The sequence below is a fragment of the Molossus molossus genome, unplaced genomic scaffold (assembly GCF_014108415.1).
Source record: "Molossus molossus isolate mMolMol1 unplaced genomic scaffold, mMolMol1.p scaffold_m16_p_13, whole genome shotgun sequence".
NCBI lineage: Eukaryota > Metazoa > Chordata > Mammalia > Chiroptera > Molossidae > Molossus > Molossus molossus.
Window position 1 is genome coordinate 36,240,053 of NW_023425348.1, and position 19,554 is coordinate 36,259,606.

The window sequence follows — 19,554 nt, forward strand, 5'->3', positions numbered from 1 at the left end:
GTTGCAAATATCTAAGATATCATCATGCCCATTCGTCTAGTTTCCACTGGGGAAAACTACATGAAGCCAGAGACAGGCATGAGATTTTCCAAGTCCACACCAAAGTCAAGACCAGAATTCAGACTCCTAATTGCCTGGCAAAGACTTCTCTCTTTTCAGAGGAGGATGAGATTGAACAAGAGGGATTGTTTCTCTGGTTATTTTTTTTTTTCACTTTCTCATGCCTTATCTGCCTTTATCCTCTATCTAAAACTTAGAGGAGGTACACTGGCCCTTCTAGAAATGGGTGACTTTCATGCAGAGAGTTAAGGAGTATGGCTGAGTGATGCATCCAAACACCAAGTAACCCAAATGAAATTGAGCTGTGGCTGTGGCACCATTATGAGTCATCTCAGGGTTTATGAGTTAGCCACTGTCATATCGTCCCGTAGTTATAGACATACTGGGAGGAAGGAGACAGATTCACTGAGATTTACTTGGTTATGGTTTTTGTTTGTTTTTATAGGGCTTCTTTTGCCTGGAAAGGGAATTATTAGAGGGAAACAGGAGTGATTTTAACAAAAGATGGTTGGAAGTGATATAAAACATTAGAAAGCACCTTGCCCTGTGTGATGCCAACCCTATGACATACCCAAGAAGCCATTTCTTGTCTGACAGCAAGAATTCCTTTTGTATAACTGAAAGTAGCTAGTGAGGCTTGCCAAGAACCCTAGTTTGGCCATAAGTAGACAGACCTCACACTCAGCAATGGACACAGGGGGCTTTCTTGATGACCCATCTCCACTCCTCCCAAACCAAATCCTCTCCTCCCTTAGCCACTCTCCCTTTGCTTTTGGTTCCTAGAGTTGCTATCTTCTTTTTATCAAAACTAACCATTAGGATCAACTAATTCACACTGATATGTATATGTCAGTTAGATTTTCAGTGCATGAGCATATTCTTTGTGCCAGGTATTGAGGACATAGGAGCAGAGAAAAGAAAGCTCATATTTATTAAGCATGTTTTAGATGTCATAAATTAACTCACAAGTGAATATGACCTTCAGGAATCTCAGAAGCAAGTGGAAAAAGCAAACATGCAAGTGAACTATTATTGATGTAGAAGACTGGTTTAGGTTTTCCAGTTTACTCTTCTGATATACCACTCTATTGTAAGCTCCTGGGAGGCAGACTGTCTGCTTTATGGTTATAGTCCTGGTCCCGGGGAGCCCTCCTGAAGCTAGTGGATTCTCAGTGGGTACTTGTTAAAAGGATAAAGTATGATGATTAGGATAGTCCATATAGGAGTCTGTGGCAACAGAATTTTACAGGAGCTGGTGTAAGAGCTGAGGAGAGCAAACATGCTGGAGAGGCAGCTTCCCTAGCAGACAAAAGGGAAGACACCATCTAGCTACAGGCAGAGGGGAGAGATTGTACATGCAAAGACCAAGGGAAGGAAATAGTAGGGTGTTTAAGAAAAAGCTAGTAATTCAGAGAAAATCAAGGAGCTTTGATGTGGTTTGAATTTAGAATATTCTTGAGCGTGTGCCAAGAGGTGAGGCTACCCATGTTTATTCAGAGAAGAAAATGCTGATGATTCTTTTAAAATCACATTGTGTTAATGTCAATGTCCAAAGTTGGCTTTCCGATTTCACCATGAGTAAAGGAACTAGTCAATGAATAACTTTAAGAATGCCATGCCCAAGAAGGTTTTGAACCAACCTCTGCTTTCTAACAGCAGGTGTCTGGGCAGGAGAGTGTAGATCAAGGAAAGAAATAAATTTTCTGAATTAGAAAACACAGATGTGAAGCAATGATCTTACACTTCTTTTCCTGATGAGGAAAAAAAAAAAAGGAATCAGAAAATGCATCAGTGTTCAATTAATTGTATGTAAAGCTTTCCCTGGAATTAGCAGAAAATAGAATTTATAGCAAGAAAAAGCTACTGTGACATTTATGCAAGCCAACATCTGCTGTACCCCCAGAGAAGAAAACAGATGAATAGTTCTTTTCAAGGAAGAATATTTAAGGGTCCAACTACAGCTAAAGGTTAGTGACGTGTTGGTATTCCTTATATATTATTTTTTGAAATGAATTTCACAAATAGTAGTGAACAAAGTGTTTGTGTTAGTGCTTTGTAATTTTCTTTTTTTTTTTTTTTAATAGTTCTTATATATGTCTTAGGTGTGTGGAGATTTCTGAATACCAAGGTGAATGCCCAGGTACCTGGTGATAGCTACCCTTTACTAATATTCTTAGCCTTGTACTTCAAATCCATTTTCTAAAGTGACGGGCAGTATAAAATAAATGTTTTAAAAGGCAGTATAAAAAATAAAACAACATAAAGTCACAGCAGTCAGGGGGATTGGGACAGCCCCTTTCTTCACTAAGCAGGTTATGCTCATAGCTGCCTGTATACCGGCTCATGGAGTCCCGACCAGAGAACAGTAGCTTTCTCAGGCTGCCATAGCAAACAATAGCAAACTGGGTGACTTAAACAACAGAAATCTATTGTCTCACTGTTCTGGAGACTAAGAGTCTGAAATCAAGGTGTCAGCAGGGTCATCCTCCCTCTGAAACCTGTAGGGGTGCCCTTCCTTGGCTCTTCCTGCGCCTGGTGTTTGAGGGCATCTTGGGTGTCTCTTGACTTGCAGCTCACACATGACTCCTGTCTCTGCCTCCATCTTTCTATGGTATTCTCCCTGTGTGAGCCTGTGTCTTACATGGCTGTCTTCTTGTCAGACAGCCAGCAGACCGGATAAGGGGCCCACCCTACTCTAGCATGACCTCATCTTAACTAATGCATCTGCAAGGACCCACTTGCCGAATAAGGTCAGGTTTCAAGGTGCTGGCAGTTAGCATCTCCCTGACCTGGCCTCTGCCTCTGGGTCTCCACGGCAGCCCTGCTGGAATCCTATGCTCTAGTCAAGGGGGAATTCTTAGTTTTCTCCAAATACCAAGAATTTTCTCACTTTTTTTCATTCATGCATTTTCTTTTCATTAAACATCCCCCTACTCCCCATATCTCTGTGTCAAATCACTGTTCTCCTACTGTTATAAACTTATCCCAAATGTTTACTAATGGATATTTGTTATTATAATTAGTTATTTTTGCATACCTCCCTGCACTAAGATAAAAGCTCCTTGAAGTCAGGAACTAAGTTGTGTTCATAATTATATTCCCAGCACCAAGCACAACACCAAAAGTGAATTTACCTTGACATTCCAGGGCCCCTCAATTTCAGGAGCCACTCCAAGCCCCTGTACCTCGTGCCAGGTACTGGGCTGGTTCCTGGAGACATAGAGGCAGGGGAAAGGGTGCTCATAATTATTCAGCACTTTTTAGATATCAGGTACTAGCAGTCTGAATGAATAAAATCTCAAGGAGTATAATATTATACATGTAATATTATATTTATTAGATCTTTTAAAGAGGATCTCTCAAATTGTAAAACCTTCAGACCTCATAAAACCTGTATCTACCCCTGCATAGCACCTACAGAGCTGAGTGATGTAATTCTAGTCATATTTTCATGTGTAATTTAAATGCAATCTCTTTCATCAAACCTTCCCCAAGCCCTATCCAGAAATTATTTATATCTAGACCATCATGGCACTATTTATGTATCTTTTTTACTTATTTTTCTATTAAATTATAGTTTTATATATTTGTCTTATTTTCTCCAGTAGATTATGCATCCTATAATAATCAGGTCTGTGTTATAATCTCTATTCATACTATATACTCTGAAATTAGTGTGTGCTCAATAAATATTTACTGAGTGAATATTAAGAGTGACCAACAACTTTTTAGTGTGGTTTAGGTATTTACTTTCATTATTGCATTTAATACAAAAAGACATGATATAAGTATCATTATTCCCATTTTAAGGATGAGAAAACTGGGACTCAGCCAGATGAAGTTAAAATGGCAGGTCTCGTAGCTAATACGAGATGTGTATCTGAAGCCAAAGTGATTCTTAACCACTGTGGTGAAATAAATCATTCTTCAGGAAGTTGAATAAGACATATTCCTTGTACTTAAAGAATTCCCACTTGGTAGAGGAATCAGACATGTAACTTTTTTTAAGTGATGAATGCTGTAATGCCCCCAAAACAAAATGCTCAGGGAACATCACAGGGAGATGGATAAATGTGCCTGGGAGAGTTGTTGAAGGATAAACCATTCAGTTGGGGTGGGCATTCAGCCAGAGGAAGAACACATGAAAAGGTGCATGGGGCCTGGCCATCAGGGCCACCTAGGAAGTTACACATGGTAGGAGAGTATGAACCAAAAGGAACATGTAGAGTTGAGGTTGAAAGAATTTATGGAGTCCAAATCATGAAGGTTTTACAGGTCATGCAAAAGACACTAAGGAGGGTGTTATTTCTCAGTTAGTGGAGAAACAATGGGAGCTTTAAAAAAGGGGGATGAAATGGTTGTGTTTGTTTTGTAAGAAAATTTCTCCAACAGCAGCATGAAGGAGAGTGCGGGGTGTGTGACTAGTAGGAGGATCCTAGTGAGGAATACCTGGCAGGGGCAGGTGTGAGATTCTATGGGTTTGAAACAAAGCAAGGGTGCTAGGATGATTGGAGAGGCATTTCTCAGGCAAAACTAACTGCATTGGTTAGATGGTTAAAGTGCTAGATAAGCATTAGTGAGAAAATGCAGACATTTCTGATTGCAAGATGGGGCAGACAGCATTAACCAGATAAGGTATAAGAAAGGTGGGGGTGAGGGGAACCTGGGGAAAATAACAAGTTCATTCTTAGGCAATTAAATAGAAGTTTGGAGTACAGGAGACTGTGATCTGGTCTGGAGATATGAATTAGTGACTCATCAATAAGGAAAGGATAAGAATACCCATTTATTAGTTAATTCAACAAATATCAGGACCTTGCTATGTGCCAGGCACTATGCTAAATGGTAAAGGCACAAGGTGTTGCCACTCTTTTTTTTTAATCCACACTCGAGGACATTTTTGCATTTATATTCAGATAAAGGGGAAGGGAGAAAAGGAGGAAGAGAGAGAGAGAAACATCTATGTAAGAGAGACACATCAACTGGTTGCCATCCACACAACCCCAACCAGAGCCAGGGACAAACTGCAACCAAGGTACATGCCTTTAGTGGGAACTGAACAGGGGAGTCTTCAGTCCACGGGCCAATGCTGCAACCGCTGAGCCAAACTGGAAAGGACAAGGTGTTGCCACTCTTATAGAAATTACAGTCTAGCCCGGCCAGTGTGGCTCAGTGGATTGAGCATTGTCCCATGGACTGAGAGGTCCTGGTTTGATTCCTGGTCAGGGCACATTCCCGGGTTACAGGTTTCATCCCCTGTAGGGGACGTGCAGGAGGCGGCCAATCAATGTTTCTTTCTCACATTGATGTTTCTATCTTTTTCCCTTCCTCTCTTCTAAAAAATCAATAAAAACATACTTTTTAGAAAGAGAAATTACAGTCTAGTGGGAGATACGCAACAAACAAAGAAATAAAATAATCTTATTGCAAGATAAGTATCATGAAGAAGACATACAGGGAGCTGTGATAAAAAATAATGGAGGAGGGGATTAGTTCAAATGGCGTGGTCAGACAGTACCATTTAAACAGATCTAAGGAAGAAAAGTTGTTCTACAGGAAAGAGCTAGAGGAAAAGAATGAGAGGAGAAGGCAGCCAAGGATACAATTTTTAGAAATACCATTTATGAACAACAAGACAATGAGGGACCCCTTCAAGGAGACTAAGAAGGAACAGACAAAGGTAAGAGAAGAAACAAACAATAACAGAAAACCTGTATTCTCTTTGAGAAGAAAGAAAGGGATTCCCTAACTGTTCTTTCTACTATAGTAGCTACTAAACACATGTGTCTTTGACTACAAACTTCTTTGAATTAAATAAACTGGAAAGTACATTTCTCAGTCACACTAACCACATTTCAAGTGCTTAATAACACATGTGGCTAGAGGCTACCATATTGGATACACATGCAACATGTCCATCATCACCAAAAGTTCTACTGGCAGTGTTGATGTAGAGGAAAGTTTATATGTCAAAGCCAAAGACAGGTGATGTTGGAGGAGAACCATGGAGCCATCCCGGTTCTCTCTACTCTCCTGATGGTAAATCCTAACTGGGTGTTGAATCATCAGATGCAATTGTGGTTTTAGAAGTGGGGAACGCCCATTTCTGGTTTTCCTTACGTAGATCATGTCAGGCTGGAGTTGGAAGGAATCGTAGCAGGTCTTGTTCACTGCATTCGCAGCTCCCTCTCTCATACAGCATGGACTGTCACTCAGAGAGGCTGCTTCCAAGGACTCCCAGGGATTCACATTGGAGTCAAGACTCCAAAAAGTTCCCAAATTAGAGTTAAAGAAACACCTGTAAAACTTGAAACCAAAGACTTCTGGTTTAATTAATTCAAGCCATATCCCCCAAATCACACTAATGGCAGAGGGTTTGAGCATTTAGTCATTAATTGAAATTTCATAATATCATAGAGCTCAATTTCAAAAGAATTTAAATAATCTTTCAGAAAATGTGCTTTACCTTTAGGAAGAATATGCAGGGTTTTTTGGTTTTTTTTGTGTTTTCTTTTTTTCTAATCCCATTATCAAATATTAGTTTAGCTTTCACAATGTTTCCAAACAATATTTTACCAGTCATGAATGCTCAAGGACAAATGTGCAACAATAAAACATAGGTCTATAAAATGCCCATAGTTTTATTTAATAAGATTGCTAAAATTATTCCTTTTATAATTAACCGCCCTTTAAAACTTCAAAATATAACAGGAACCAGAAATAAATAACTATCATTATGGATAGTTCATATAACTTAATAGGGAAGTTTTCAGCCAGAACATTGTGAAATAAAAGAAAACAGGAAGACTAATTCTATTCGCTTTTACTTTGGAGATGAGCTGGTGAATGCAAGGAATGATTATAAAAAGTGAGAGCCATACTTAACTGCTGCCTTGTTTGTCTTTTTGAGAAATTTAGACAAAAGCACATTGAGATGAAACATAGTTATCATATTTGATATTTGAACAAGCAAAAACTACAAATATTTCAAAATCAAACTAATCAAGTTTAGAATGATAAAAATCTCTACTTGATTTATGTTTGTGGAGAGAAAACTATTTGTCTATTTGATTTATTTTACCAAGGATATTATATGTTCTCAAATGTGTAACTAATCTGAGATTTCCTCCAGAGAGGAGAGCTAAGAGACTTTTTTTTTTTTACAAAGGTTGCAGACTAGATTCTGGCAGTTAATGTTAATGCTATTTGTTTCAGCCTCAACCAAAGCCCCTTGCTCTGCAGCAGGGACTTTTAGAATGTGTAATTAAGCACCTTACAGCAAACTTCGGAGGTCATGGAGACCTAACACAAACACTTTGGCTCACAAACAGAAGTTGCTACATGCACATAGTCTCCACTGGGGCAGAAGCATTTCGTGCCTTGAATTCCTTAGCTTGGCATCTTTGTTCCTATCCCATCTGCCTCAGTCTTCTCGTTTTCCTTGACACAGACCCTACACCCCATTCCAGCCGTGAAACTCCCTGTTCTCCAAACACATCTTGCATCTGCTCCCCTCTGGCCCTGGGTTCATGCCATCTACTGAAATACCATCTACTTTCTGTTCCACTTAACCAGTTCCTACCCATCCGTCAAGAACTAGCTCACATTCCAGACTTCTCTGTGACTTAATCTGTTTGTCTTTAAACCAGAGATTTCTCACTGTTCATGGCAATCATTTGGTACTTAACATATGTGGCATTGCATTGTTGGTTTATTATTTTATGTGTGTCTATTTGCTTTCCAAAGGTCTCAATTCCCTACAGGGAAAAGAAGTGAGTTAGTATTTATTGAACACTTGCTGTGTGATTCTAGTACTTTCTATATTATTTCAATTCATCCTCACAGTGTCTTAAGATAGATATTATTGTTCACAATTTACAGCTGAAAAAAATAAGACATCAAAAAATTTCAACATGATTAATCAGCTATTAATTGATATGATCTATCTAGCCCTAATGCCCTAGCCTTTCCCAATATCACAGAATGCCATACTATCACCATGTAATAGAATTCTTGTTATCTCTCACATTACCAATCACAGTACATTTAGTATACTCAGTATCTGTGTTGTGGCCATTTTTCTGAAGTCAGCCTATTCCCTATCGCATAATGGCTAGAGCATAGAGCCTTTGTAATGCCAGATTTCTTATCTTGTCCTCAGAACAGCAGTTCAACAAAACCCCTTTATCTTTGTGTGTCTATGTGATGTCCAATAATTGGCTTCACTGATTATTGGACTAATTGATGAAATTAATTATTTGAATATGAGGCATACAGTGCACTTCAAGTCTTCTGAGGCACTAGGTCCTGTAGATATAAGACATCAGTCACAATCAACCAGCAGCTTTGAAGCCTCTGTGATTGGCCTCTAAGCCACCACCTTTGGATATGCTCCTCTTCAACTTGTACTACTCTGCTTAGCCTGCTGAAATGTCTCTTTTATCTCCTATTACTCTTCTTTTCCTTACCAACATTGCTCACATGATGACAGTTGCATTTAGAGAGAAATAAAGATGGGAGAGCCCAGGGAGACTAGCTGGTCCTTCTTGTATGACCTCAGTGGGTAACAGCCCCTTACTGTGTTATCGCCGTACTGGAGGTAGGACTTAGCTCTGCCTGCTCTGAAACTCAGTTTTTGTCAGTGTACCCAGGGATGATTAAGTTCATACACCATAATGCCAAGTTATTAATTTACAATAGGAAATGTATCTGCTCACTATAACAGAATGTGCTAATTAGCACATCCACTTCCATTAGCAAACGCACTGTGGAAAACCATAATTTAATTAACAGGTGGCATGGTGAGCCTGAACTCTCAGAGAGGGAAATCAGCCAACCAGATGACCTTGAGCTAGAACAACCAGATGAACCAATCTCTTGAGTTGTCCCAACCAACAAGCACATCCTATCAGTGCCCCTGAGCTGGGCTGGAGACACTTTTCCAAGTTCTTTCTCCTGACACCCAGGAAGACTCTCCCTCTTTTCTTTTCCCAGTTTATTGTCCCAACATGTCCTGAAAAAGAAGGCCCTCCCTTTCTTCTTGCTTTGATCCAAATTCAGATCAGATATGTATCTTTGACATTATTGAGGGGATAATACTTTTATACTTTATCCTTCTGTTTGTGGTGCAGCTTTTCAGGGTCCTGATTTCAGCAGGGGCCACCTCCAGGCCCACACAGTCCTTTTCCCCATGCCACCGTCCACTCTGAGCCCTGGAATACTAGCTCTCTGGGGACCTATAGAAGCTCTCTAGTCCACTGCTGGTCCCAGTACTTGCTTTCTTCTCTGAACTTGTGTTTCCACTTTATTTTCAGCCTCTGATGGTTTCTCTTACTTGCATGCAAGCTTAGCCAGTCATTGAAAAATATTTTGTAAGTATTCCATTCAGAAGTTTAGCTGCTTTGTCATGGAAAGGATTTTTAGGACATCTACTCTGCCAAATGGATAGAAATAGAATCTCAATGTACACTTTCCTTTAATAGTCTTTGCTTTCTGGATGTTTTTAGCTCATTGTCTTATCTGAATATTATCACTCCCCCATGAGGCAAATATAATTTCTTGCCAAGTCATTGCCCAAGCAAGGAACCTACCCCACAGAGAGCATTCGTGGGTTCTCACAAATCCTTAGAGAGACAGAATTAGAAGTCAATATAATTTCTTCCAAACTCTCACTTGTTTTTTGTTTTTATTTTTGTAATATATTTTGTGTGTTTCTCATAAGCTTGGGCTGTACTAGTTTCCAAAATTACAAGAACACATAGACCATGGTCTAGATCCTTCAGGGCCGTGACGATTAACAGTATAGATAAACTGGTAAGCAAAGTAATTTTATAACAGCAGAGACAACAGTAGTGGTATGGCCAATGAAAAGACAATGTGTTTTCAAAAACAAAGCATTCAGTCTGTCTAGAGGCAGGGGCACACAGGGCGGCAGAGAGAAGGAGACAGCACCCAGCCTCAGTCTTGAAGGCCAAGTAGAAGTCCATTAGATAGATGAGGACAATGGGAGAAAAGCATCATTTTCATTGAAGAGAATCAGCCTGAGAACAGACATTAAGACAAGGAACAACCTGGTGTGAGGAGCTATGGTTGGCAGCTTAGTATGCCTGGAACATGGGGTTCAAGGGAGCACAGTGAAGTTAGGTGTTGGAGAGGTAGGAGACGGTCAAATAATGAGGAACTTTGAATGCCACACTTGGAAGTTTAGACTTTATCCTGAGGGCATAGCGATCGCTGGAAGGCTTTTGAGCAAGCGAGTAACATGATCAGTTGTGTATTTTAGAAAGACAACTAGAAACATGTCTATAGCCTACTTCCCATTGTACCACACAGCCTCTTCCCATGGATATTTTGGGAGTTGACCCAAGTGACTTCACAGACCTCAGAAGTTCAAAGCTCAAGACACATCCCACTAATGTCCATGAAAAAGCCTCCAGGCTTAGGTAGTTACTTCTCTTTTTAATCTTGAACCTTCTTAAGGCATCTGGTTAAAGGAGAAAGAATTATTCCTTAGTATCCTGCTCCTGAACGCATCCCAGCTGGCTTGGAGCATCCTCTGAGACTCCAGCTAAACAAGATTATGCTGCTGCTGATCTGCCACAGCTGGGCGCGAGTCAGACTGGCGTCTCTCGAGTTGTTCAGCATCCAAGGGATTTATAATTATATAGACTTTGTGCATCATATTAAAAAGAAAACTGTTTCAGTGAGTGTAGCAAATTTCACCCAGGTGATAAGAAAAAGGAAATCTGCTTTAGAGGAGGACTGGTCGCTCTTTGCTCTTGGCTACGGTAGCTTATTGCACGTTTCTGGATGAGCACTTGTCCCATTCCTGGGCTTTCGTAACTGTTCACGTGTGGCTGCTCTCACCCCAGGCTCCGTCATCTTTGTATTCACAGTGCCTGACACAAAGTGGGAACTTCACAGATGCTTGTGCATTGAAAGGTTGTGTGGATGAATAAAATATGTTTTAAGTGGGTAGATAAAATCGAATGTGGAAACTGAAATTAGTAGACAGTACCTACTATGCACCAAGTATTGGAGACAAAAGCAAATGGTGTGGTCCCTGCTCCCTAGTTGATCACTCCAGCTGGAGAGAGAGACAAGTGAACCAACACAGTGTAGTAAGAATTATGATAGATATACAGGGATTTCCTTAGGACAATGAAACTGTTATGTATGATACTATAATGGTGGACACATGGCATTATACATTTGTCCAAATCCATAGAATGTACAACACCAAGAGTGACCCCGCATGTAAACTATGGACTTTGGGAGATAATGATATGTCGGTGTAGGTTAATCAATTGTAACTCTGGTGAGAGATGTTGATAATAGGGGGTGGGGGGAGTATGCCTATGTGGAAGCAGGGTCTATATGGGAAATCTCTTATGTTCCTCTTATACTGTGAACCTAAAACTGCTCTAAAAAATGTCTTTAAAAAATAAAGGAAAAAGGAGACTAGCTCTGATATTGACTTATCTAAGTATCAGTAACATAAAACTTTTAATACTTCACAGGGTTTTTATCCTCTAACAGGAAAAACTACATGAAAACACATTGAAATCTACAGTTTAATATAATCAGTCCTCAGTATAATGAATGTAAATTAGAAAAAGTACATCATTTAAAGTGTGCTTAGGACATTTTATTTGCATACAATTTTACAGATTTATTTATCCCCATTATTAAAATAAGCATCATAATTCACTGCAATATAAGATTATATTTTTGAAAAGACATTTAAATCTCAAGTTAAGAAAATTCCAAATAATTTGGTTTAAAGACTTGGGCATATGGTTTGAAATAAATGAGGTCCAGGTAAAATAAATAAAAGCTACTATCACTCAAACATCACATATTTTGTGTCCTTACAAGTAGTAAGCACCATGTCAAAGTGCAGAGGTCACTGATAAAATGCTCCAACATAAGTAACATAGAGAAGTTATGGGGGATGATATTTCACAATGCCCCTTTAAAGCTATATTCTTTCTGCAGAGAGTCACTTTGCCTATTAAACATGTAAGGATAATTCTTACTTCCAAAGGAATGGTATTCTCTCCCATTTTTCTAAATACCTTAAAGCTTTCACTTTCCCATTTTTGATAGAAGCATTAGTACAAGATGCTTTGCTTTCTTCTTAACTTTGCAAGAAGTGCACATGCGATGCAGCTGACAGCTTCTTTGTCTGAGAAACATGAGAGGTGAGATGATGGCAAACTGGAGAGTAAATGGCCCATCTAAAGAGAACCATGCCTCAGCCAATTGTTGCTATGCAACAAGATTGAGAGCCAGTGTTGATAGTGTGTCTGATTCCATGTGAAGCCATAAATCCATATCTTATGCAAATTTTTCTACTTTTAAACATGAACAACTAATTTAAAAAGGTGTAAATACTGTAGGTCAGATTGTCTTCAGCTTGCTGATTTGCAATCTCTGGAATAGACCATGCTCTAGATAGACTCTGAGATTTTGAGTCAGAATGTGTGTGTGTTCGTCTTACCTTTACAATTTATGAAACAGTAAACACTCCGGAAAGCCGTTTTATTTTACTAATTTAAAATGTTGTTATGAGAATGTCTTCATCGAGTTGTTGATTTTTCTTAAGATTTTGTATAAAAAATTTTCAGGCACAAACAAAAGTTTGAAGGGATGTACTACAAACACACCACCTAGATTCCACTATTAACATGTTACTGCACTTGCTCTGCAGGTTACCGGTCCATCTGTCAGTCATCAGTCCATCTTTTGGGTCAGTTTCAAAGCAGTTGCAGACATCATTATGCCTCCTCCATTGTCTTGCTCTGAGGAATAAATGGAATGAAGCTCAGAAAGTGTCTGGCACATGGATAAACATCAGAGGCACAATAGCTCCCATCTCTCCATCTGTGTTTACTCTGTATGGCTTGAATGTTATCGGACCCACTAAAAGTGTGTGCTTCATACTTGGGAAGACGGGGGTTTCTACAATAACTTTTTCATTAAAATCCTGTTGACTCTTCTCTTCAAGTGTGTTCAGATCCTGGACTTCTGGTTCTAGCCATGATAGGGTATCCTCATTCTTCCCTAATCCTTCCTCTTACTTAAAAAATTTTAGATATACTAAAACAAGAAAACATAGGAAGACTGATAGTTGGAAAGAAGAAGGCAGACTGGCTTGGTGAGGAATGACACTGCAATGAGTTGTCTGGGTTTTCTTTCTGTTTTTTCTTTTGTCCTGGGTGGAGCCCTGGAGATGCCAACCTCCTGGATCCGCCAGCAGGCACAGACTGAACAAGAAGCCTCAAGAAAAGCCTGTTCCTATAGCCAAAGGCCTGGGGAAAGGGTGGGCTAATAGAACGGGGAACCTTTGATAATAGTTGCCTTACTTGAGCCAAACACCGAAGGGACAACTACCCCCCGACTCTCACTATGCCAGTGGACTATACAATAGCTAGACTTCTAGCCTCTTCAGGGTCAACTGGGACAGGCAATTATGAAATGGCCTCTACTTCCTCCACTGGGCTGGTGTCAGTGGGCCAAACAGAGCTGGACTTCCATCCCCATCAGGCAGCAAAGAGGCAGAACCAGGTGTATGAGGATGTTCCTGGATGGGATTAACATTTGAATTAGTATGTGGAGTCAAGCAGATTGCCCTTTCTAATTTGCATGACCCCGGCCAACCCACTGAGGGCCTGAGTAGAATAAAAAGCATAGTAAGAAAAACTTTCTCTTTCTGACTGTCGTTGAGCTGGGACATTGGTCTTCTCCTGACTTTAGACTCGTACTTGAACTGAAACGTCCATCATCAACTTCCAGGGGTTCCAGGTGGCCAAGTGTAGATCCTGGGACTCCCCAGCATCCATGACTGCATGAGCCAGTTCCTTATAATGAAATTCCTTTCATTTCTCCTGTTGGTCCTGTTTCTCTGGAAAACCCTAACTGATGCAGTCCTGGTAACCACAAGAAACTGGATTCTGCCTACAGCCTGAATGATGTGGAAGTGGATTTCCCCCTAGAGCTTCCCAATAAAGCTTGGTCTGGCTGACACATTGATTTTAGTCTTGTGAAATTCTAGGCAGATGACTTAGACTAGCCCATCCAGATTTCTGACCAACAGAACTGGAGATAATTGGTGGTGTTTTAAACTGCTTAGTTTATGGTGATTGTTACTCCCTAATAGAAAACACATACACGGACTTCTTGTCTTCTACCATTCTCCATCCTTTATTCACTCTGTTTAGCCACACCGGCCTCCTCGCTCTTCCTTGACACAAGGCCCTCCCACGTCAGGGTCTCTGCACTGGCTGTTCCTGTGGGCTGAATGCTCTCCCTGTAGATACCCATGACTAGTCTCCTCGCCTCTTCAGTCTTTCCTCAAATACCACTTTCTCCATGAATCCTAGCCAGGCCCACCCTGCCACAGCCTGTCCTTCTTACAACTGCTCTGCTTTTACTTTTTCTCCAAAACATTGTCTTCTAACTTAAAATATAACCAACTTATTTACTGTACCTATTGCTTATTAGTGTTATACCTCAATTAGAATGTAAGCCCAGAAGGGCAGGGATATTTGTTTTGCTTACAAACATGCTGGCATAGTAGATGTTACAAAGTGTTTGTAGAATAACATGAATTACCTCTATGTCAAGTTACAGCATATCGTCACATAACAAGCTGTGATGTGCAGTGTACACCCTAACTCATAATAAGGCTCAATATAGATGCAATGCATCTCTTTGTGCATGGAAATGTGATAGCAAATCACAGACTGTTTTTGTAGTCATTAGTATAAAAATATATTGGATGGTTCTTTGTCATCCTTACATCATTAAGAGCAGGAAAATAAAAGAGGAACTTGAATTAGTAGAATGGAGATATTTGAAAGAGGAGGTGGGTGATACAAAAGGCACATTGGTCGAACTAAGGCTTTAAGAGTATATTCCTGAAAACTGCTGATATAGAAAATAGAACTGGATGCCTTCTATGATCCCTTACGACCCTATATTCCATAATTCTCTGGCCTCTTCAGTCTCAGTGAACTGCTGGCTCAAGATTTGATCTCTCATCTTTTTTTTTTTAAATCCTTACCCGAGGATATTTTTCCATTTTTGTTCAGATTGAGTGGGAGGGAGAGAGAGAGAAACATCGATATGAGAGAGACGCTTCGACTGGTTGCCTCATGCACAACCCTGACCGGGGCCAATATGAACCACAACCAAGGTACGTGCCCTTGGCTAGAATCAAACCCATGACTCATTGGATTATGGGCTGATGCTCTAACCACTGAGCAAAACTGGCTAGGGCTGATCTCTCATCTTTTTATGGATGTCCCTCAAATCTCCATTTACAGTCCTCACTAAGGACCCAAATCCCTACCCTTGGTGTCCAACTGCTTCTAACCATCTTTACGTGGATGTTCCACAATTACCTGAAACTGGACCTGTCAATATCATACTCACCCTCATGACCCTGGATTTCACTCCCTCCCTCCTTCTGTAATTCACTTAGATGTTCTTACTCCCCTCATCCTCCAATGCCCGAGTCCTTGTCTGAGCTCAGTGTTTCTCCCTCTAAATTTCCTCTCTCGTGTTGTCCTTTTTACATCGTCACTGCTGTCACCCTTGTTTAGACTGTCACTTCCTGGAACCTGGATTACGTGGTCAACATCCTAGCTCATTTTCCTGCCTCCCACCATATCTTTGTGTCCCTCTCCATCGATCCTATATACAACCATTGCTTAATCTTTCTAAAATGGACTTAGCTATTCTTGGTACATGCGAGTCTTGCAATGAGTCCCCACTGCCTACAGAGTAAATTTTAATTAGCTCTGTAAGATCTTTCCTGTCTGGTCTGTTCAATCTAGTTTCTTGCCCAATTTTCACCCTCTTTTTGGGTACAACCATCCTACTGAGTACTATTTGGTGCTCAATACAAGAACAGATGTTTTAAACAAAGGCAAAGTGGCAGTAAGGCTAGTTTAAGAAAATGTGGGGGAATTAAGAAATGGCTTTGCATGGTATTTTGGCACATGTACAGTGAGGAATTCAGCACCTTCCTGATAGTAGCATCTTTCTTGATGTGCGGATCTCTCTTACTTGGGGGAGCCATTTTCACAGGTAGTGAATTGCTGGTATCATATAAAAGCAAGTAAAAGCAGTCAAAATCGTGATTGGGTCACCCTGTGAGCTGTGTTCTCTGCTTGTTTCTGCAGGGAGCCCCGCAAGGTGGTCCTGCACAAAGGCTCCACTGGCCTGGGCTTCAACATCGTGGGCGGGGAAGACGGAGAAGGTATTTTCGTATCCTTCATTCTGGCCGGTGGACCAGCAGACCTGAGTGGGGAGCTCCAGAGAGGAGACCAGATCCTATCCGTGAGTATTTCTCCTTAATCTTCATTCCCACCATTTGAAAAAACAAATTTTACTTTCAGCTATGACTCCAAAATCATCTTAATTACAAAAAAAATAAATGAGAGCATTATGTCTTTAGGTGCATGTTGCAGTTTAAATGCTATTCAGATGCTTGGTATTTTAGACTTTCTTAGACTCAGGTAAAGGTGCTAGTGTTTTTATTCAGGTTTTCTGAGAATGTGTGCATCTAATCGAACCTTGAGAAACACACCTCTTTAAGGTAGGTTACTTGTTTTTTACTGCAAATTTTCTTTTCCCCAAATCCAGGATTTTATTCTAAAAACTGCACCTTTACGTGTATAGTCTTTGCATACAACCATGTAAGAAAATGCATGACATAATGCTGTACACAATTTGATGACATTGGTAAGTGATAGCAGCATCACCATTTTACCTAAGTGCAAAAATTACCAACAAGTTGTTGAGCAGTTATGATTTACCAAGAATTTTCTAAGAGTAATTTTCAATTCTCACAATCACCGTGAAGGTATTTCCCCGTGTTCAGAAGAAGAAACTAAAGTTCAGAGAAGTTAAATAACTTGTCAAAGTTTACATGACTTGAGAGAGACAGAGCTGGGGTTTCAATATTCAGTCCTAATATCCTCCACTTCTTCCTTCTCTTCTCCTCTTCCGTCTATTCTTTTCTCTCTCTTTCCTTTCTTCTCCACTTCCTTTCTTTTATTCAAATATTCATTGACTGCTTCTTTCCACTGTATTAAGTTATCTCCCTGGTATAAACTTTACGATAAGTAGTTAAATCCATTATGAGCGTTCATGTCTATACTGAAATTTGGTAATCACGCAGATAATAACAGGGAATTACATAAGGAGTCTGGTTCTTATGACTGAGATTATGGTTCATAACTCAGTGAAGCACTTAGTTTGTGGTTTTTATTGTGTACTTAGAGAAATGAGACTTTGTTTTGTAGCTATGGTTTATAGCTAGAATTTTCCAAGTAACTTTATCTTTGTTAGCCATCATTCCATCCCCCACAAACACACACGCAATTTACCTATATAATGTAGTCAGTCGACCTGAGTAAAATGTTCAGTGATCTTGCCTTATGTCTTCCTGGGGTGCCCCACACATGCCTCTGCTCACTCGTCAGCTGACAGATACCTGGAAGGACTGAGTATGAGAGGAATAAGAAAAGGCTTCAACCTTGTTCTCCATCCCAGAACTGCACGTCACGTCTTCTACTACTTCCCCCTTTTACTTCTTCTATACTTAAACGATATATAAGATATAACCATAAGGTTTAACATATGCTATTAAACCTTATTGTCTATATTTATTTATGTCTTTCTCTCCTAAGCAAAAGCTCCCTGAAAGCAAATTTTCTGTCTTATGTAATTTTGTATCCTTGACATTTAGCAAAGTGCCTGGCACATACCAGTCTCTGAAAAAATGTTTATTGAGTGAAAAAGTATTGAATAAATACGATGATGCTTTAAAAAGTTACTATAGCCTGAGAGACGGACTCTAAAATTCCACCTAGAGCATACTAACGTACCTCATCTTCCTGGGTCAGATCTGTAGACGGGGATCCACTCTGTCCTTTTATTACAGTTAATGTTTACAACGTCATCGTGTTTTCCCAGACACAAAGCACTCTCTCATGCACTGATTGGGGGGGTCTTAAAAGATAGCTTACTGTTACTCTCACTTTCTACATCAGGGAAAGGGGACTCAGAAAGGCTCAGTGATTTGTTCAAAGCTTCACAGCTACCGAATGTGATGTTGAACTCAAAATCAGGTCTGACCCCAAATCACTGTTTTTACTCCCCACAGCACAATGTCTCTTCAAAACCTGTCAATGGTCTCATTCAGCACCTTCTTAGTACACACTGCTCTGTGTGTACACCACACTCAGGATCACACAGAAAGAGCTAATATTCCCCTGGTACTTTGAGTCAGTCTCTATTATAACTCATTGAACCTTCAAACAGCCCTATGCCTTATTATGCTCACTTTAATGATAAAGAAAACTGAGGCGCAGAGATGATATTAGGCTCCTTAAATCTGTTAAATTGAGAAAACTGCTAAGCCATAGGTGTTAGTCATTTTAACCTCTATGCATGTGGTAGGAGAAGGGATGAGCCAATAATCTCCTTACAGCTCAACCAAGAAAGCTCATAAGTATTTCTACTTTCAAAAGTAGAGGTATCCATTTAAATAGTATTGCCAGGACTACAGAGTAAATAAGGCGACCAATTGGAATTATATAATCTTCTTAGAGATTACAGCTCACAGAAGAAAACAACAATCTCTGAAGTTCAAATATATCCTTTTTTATGTCAGACATTTGCAAGAATGGTTCAGTGATGAAATCGTTACCTGATTTTTTGCAAATGGAAAGAAAGAGGGGACATTTTTCCTTTTTAGCTTGGGACATTTTACTTAAACTGTGGCTAGAAAGTAGCTAGTTTCAAGGCTCAGTACTGGGATTTCATTGGTTAGCACTGCACGAGGAAAGAATAAACAGGCTTGAGAAGCTCAAACATTACAATATGAAAACTGTGAGAATGGAATTTTTAACAGTGGATATGGAGGAAGAATGTTCTGCATCCACAGTTTGCACTGGACATATCAGGACAGCCTCTGCCTTCCTGGAAAACTCAAGAACAAAAGCCAGGAATAGAAACTGAGTTAGATAAAAAGTCAACACATATTACAAGATCATATAAGATTAATTGCAAACAAGTTATACTATCATTAACATAATGTAAATAAGAGAAATAGATTACCCAGGGAGAGTAGGTCTCTGCTCTCAATTGTTCTTTATAGGGAAGAGACTTAAATAATAGAGTCACCTTTCTGAGCAGGAGTATAATGTCCATTCCTATTTTCCAGAATTGTTCTCCCACACAGACTATAGAACCTTCCTAAATTATCTATTTTCCTAATGTCTTAACTATGTGCCAGGGTCTGTACCAGGGCTTGAAATCTCAATGATGCATGAGATAAATACCCTCAAAAAGTTCACAGCCTAAAAGCAGATATATCAATGTATCTAATATGTGTGTGAGTGCACAGGTGTGGATACAGATGCCATATGAGGAAAGAGAGGAGACAAAAAGCCCAGAATAGAGCATGCCATCATATAA

At 39.8% G+C, this 19,554-nt stretch overlaps 1 protein-coding gene across 4 annotated transcripts in view; it reads left to right on the forward strand.

Annotated features, from left to right (window-relative positions):
- DLG2 (discs large MAGUK scaffold protein 2) overlaps window positions 1–19,554 on the forward strand; it is a 1,351,614-nt gene that overhangs the window by 980,085 nt on the left and 351,975 nt on the right. For all 4 annotated transcript variants that reach the window (XM_036258408.1, XM_036258403.1, XM_036258404.1 and 1 more), the window contains one exon: window positions 16,251–16,407. In XM_036258408.1, the coding sequence (XP_036114301.1) occupies window positions 16,251–16,407 (157 nt within the window). The remainder of the gene's footprint in view (window positions 1–16,250; window positions 16,408–19,554) is intronic.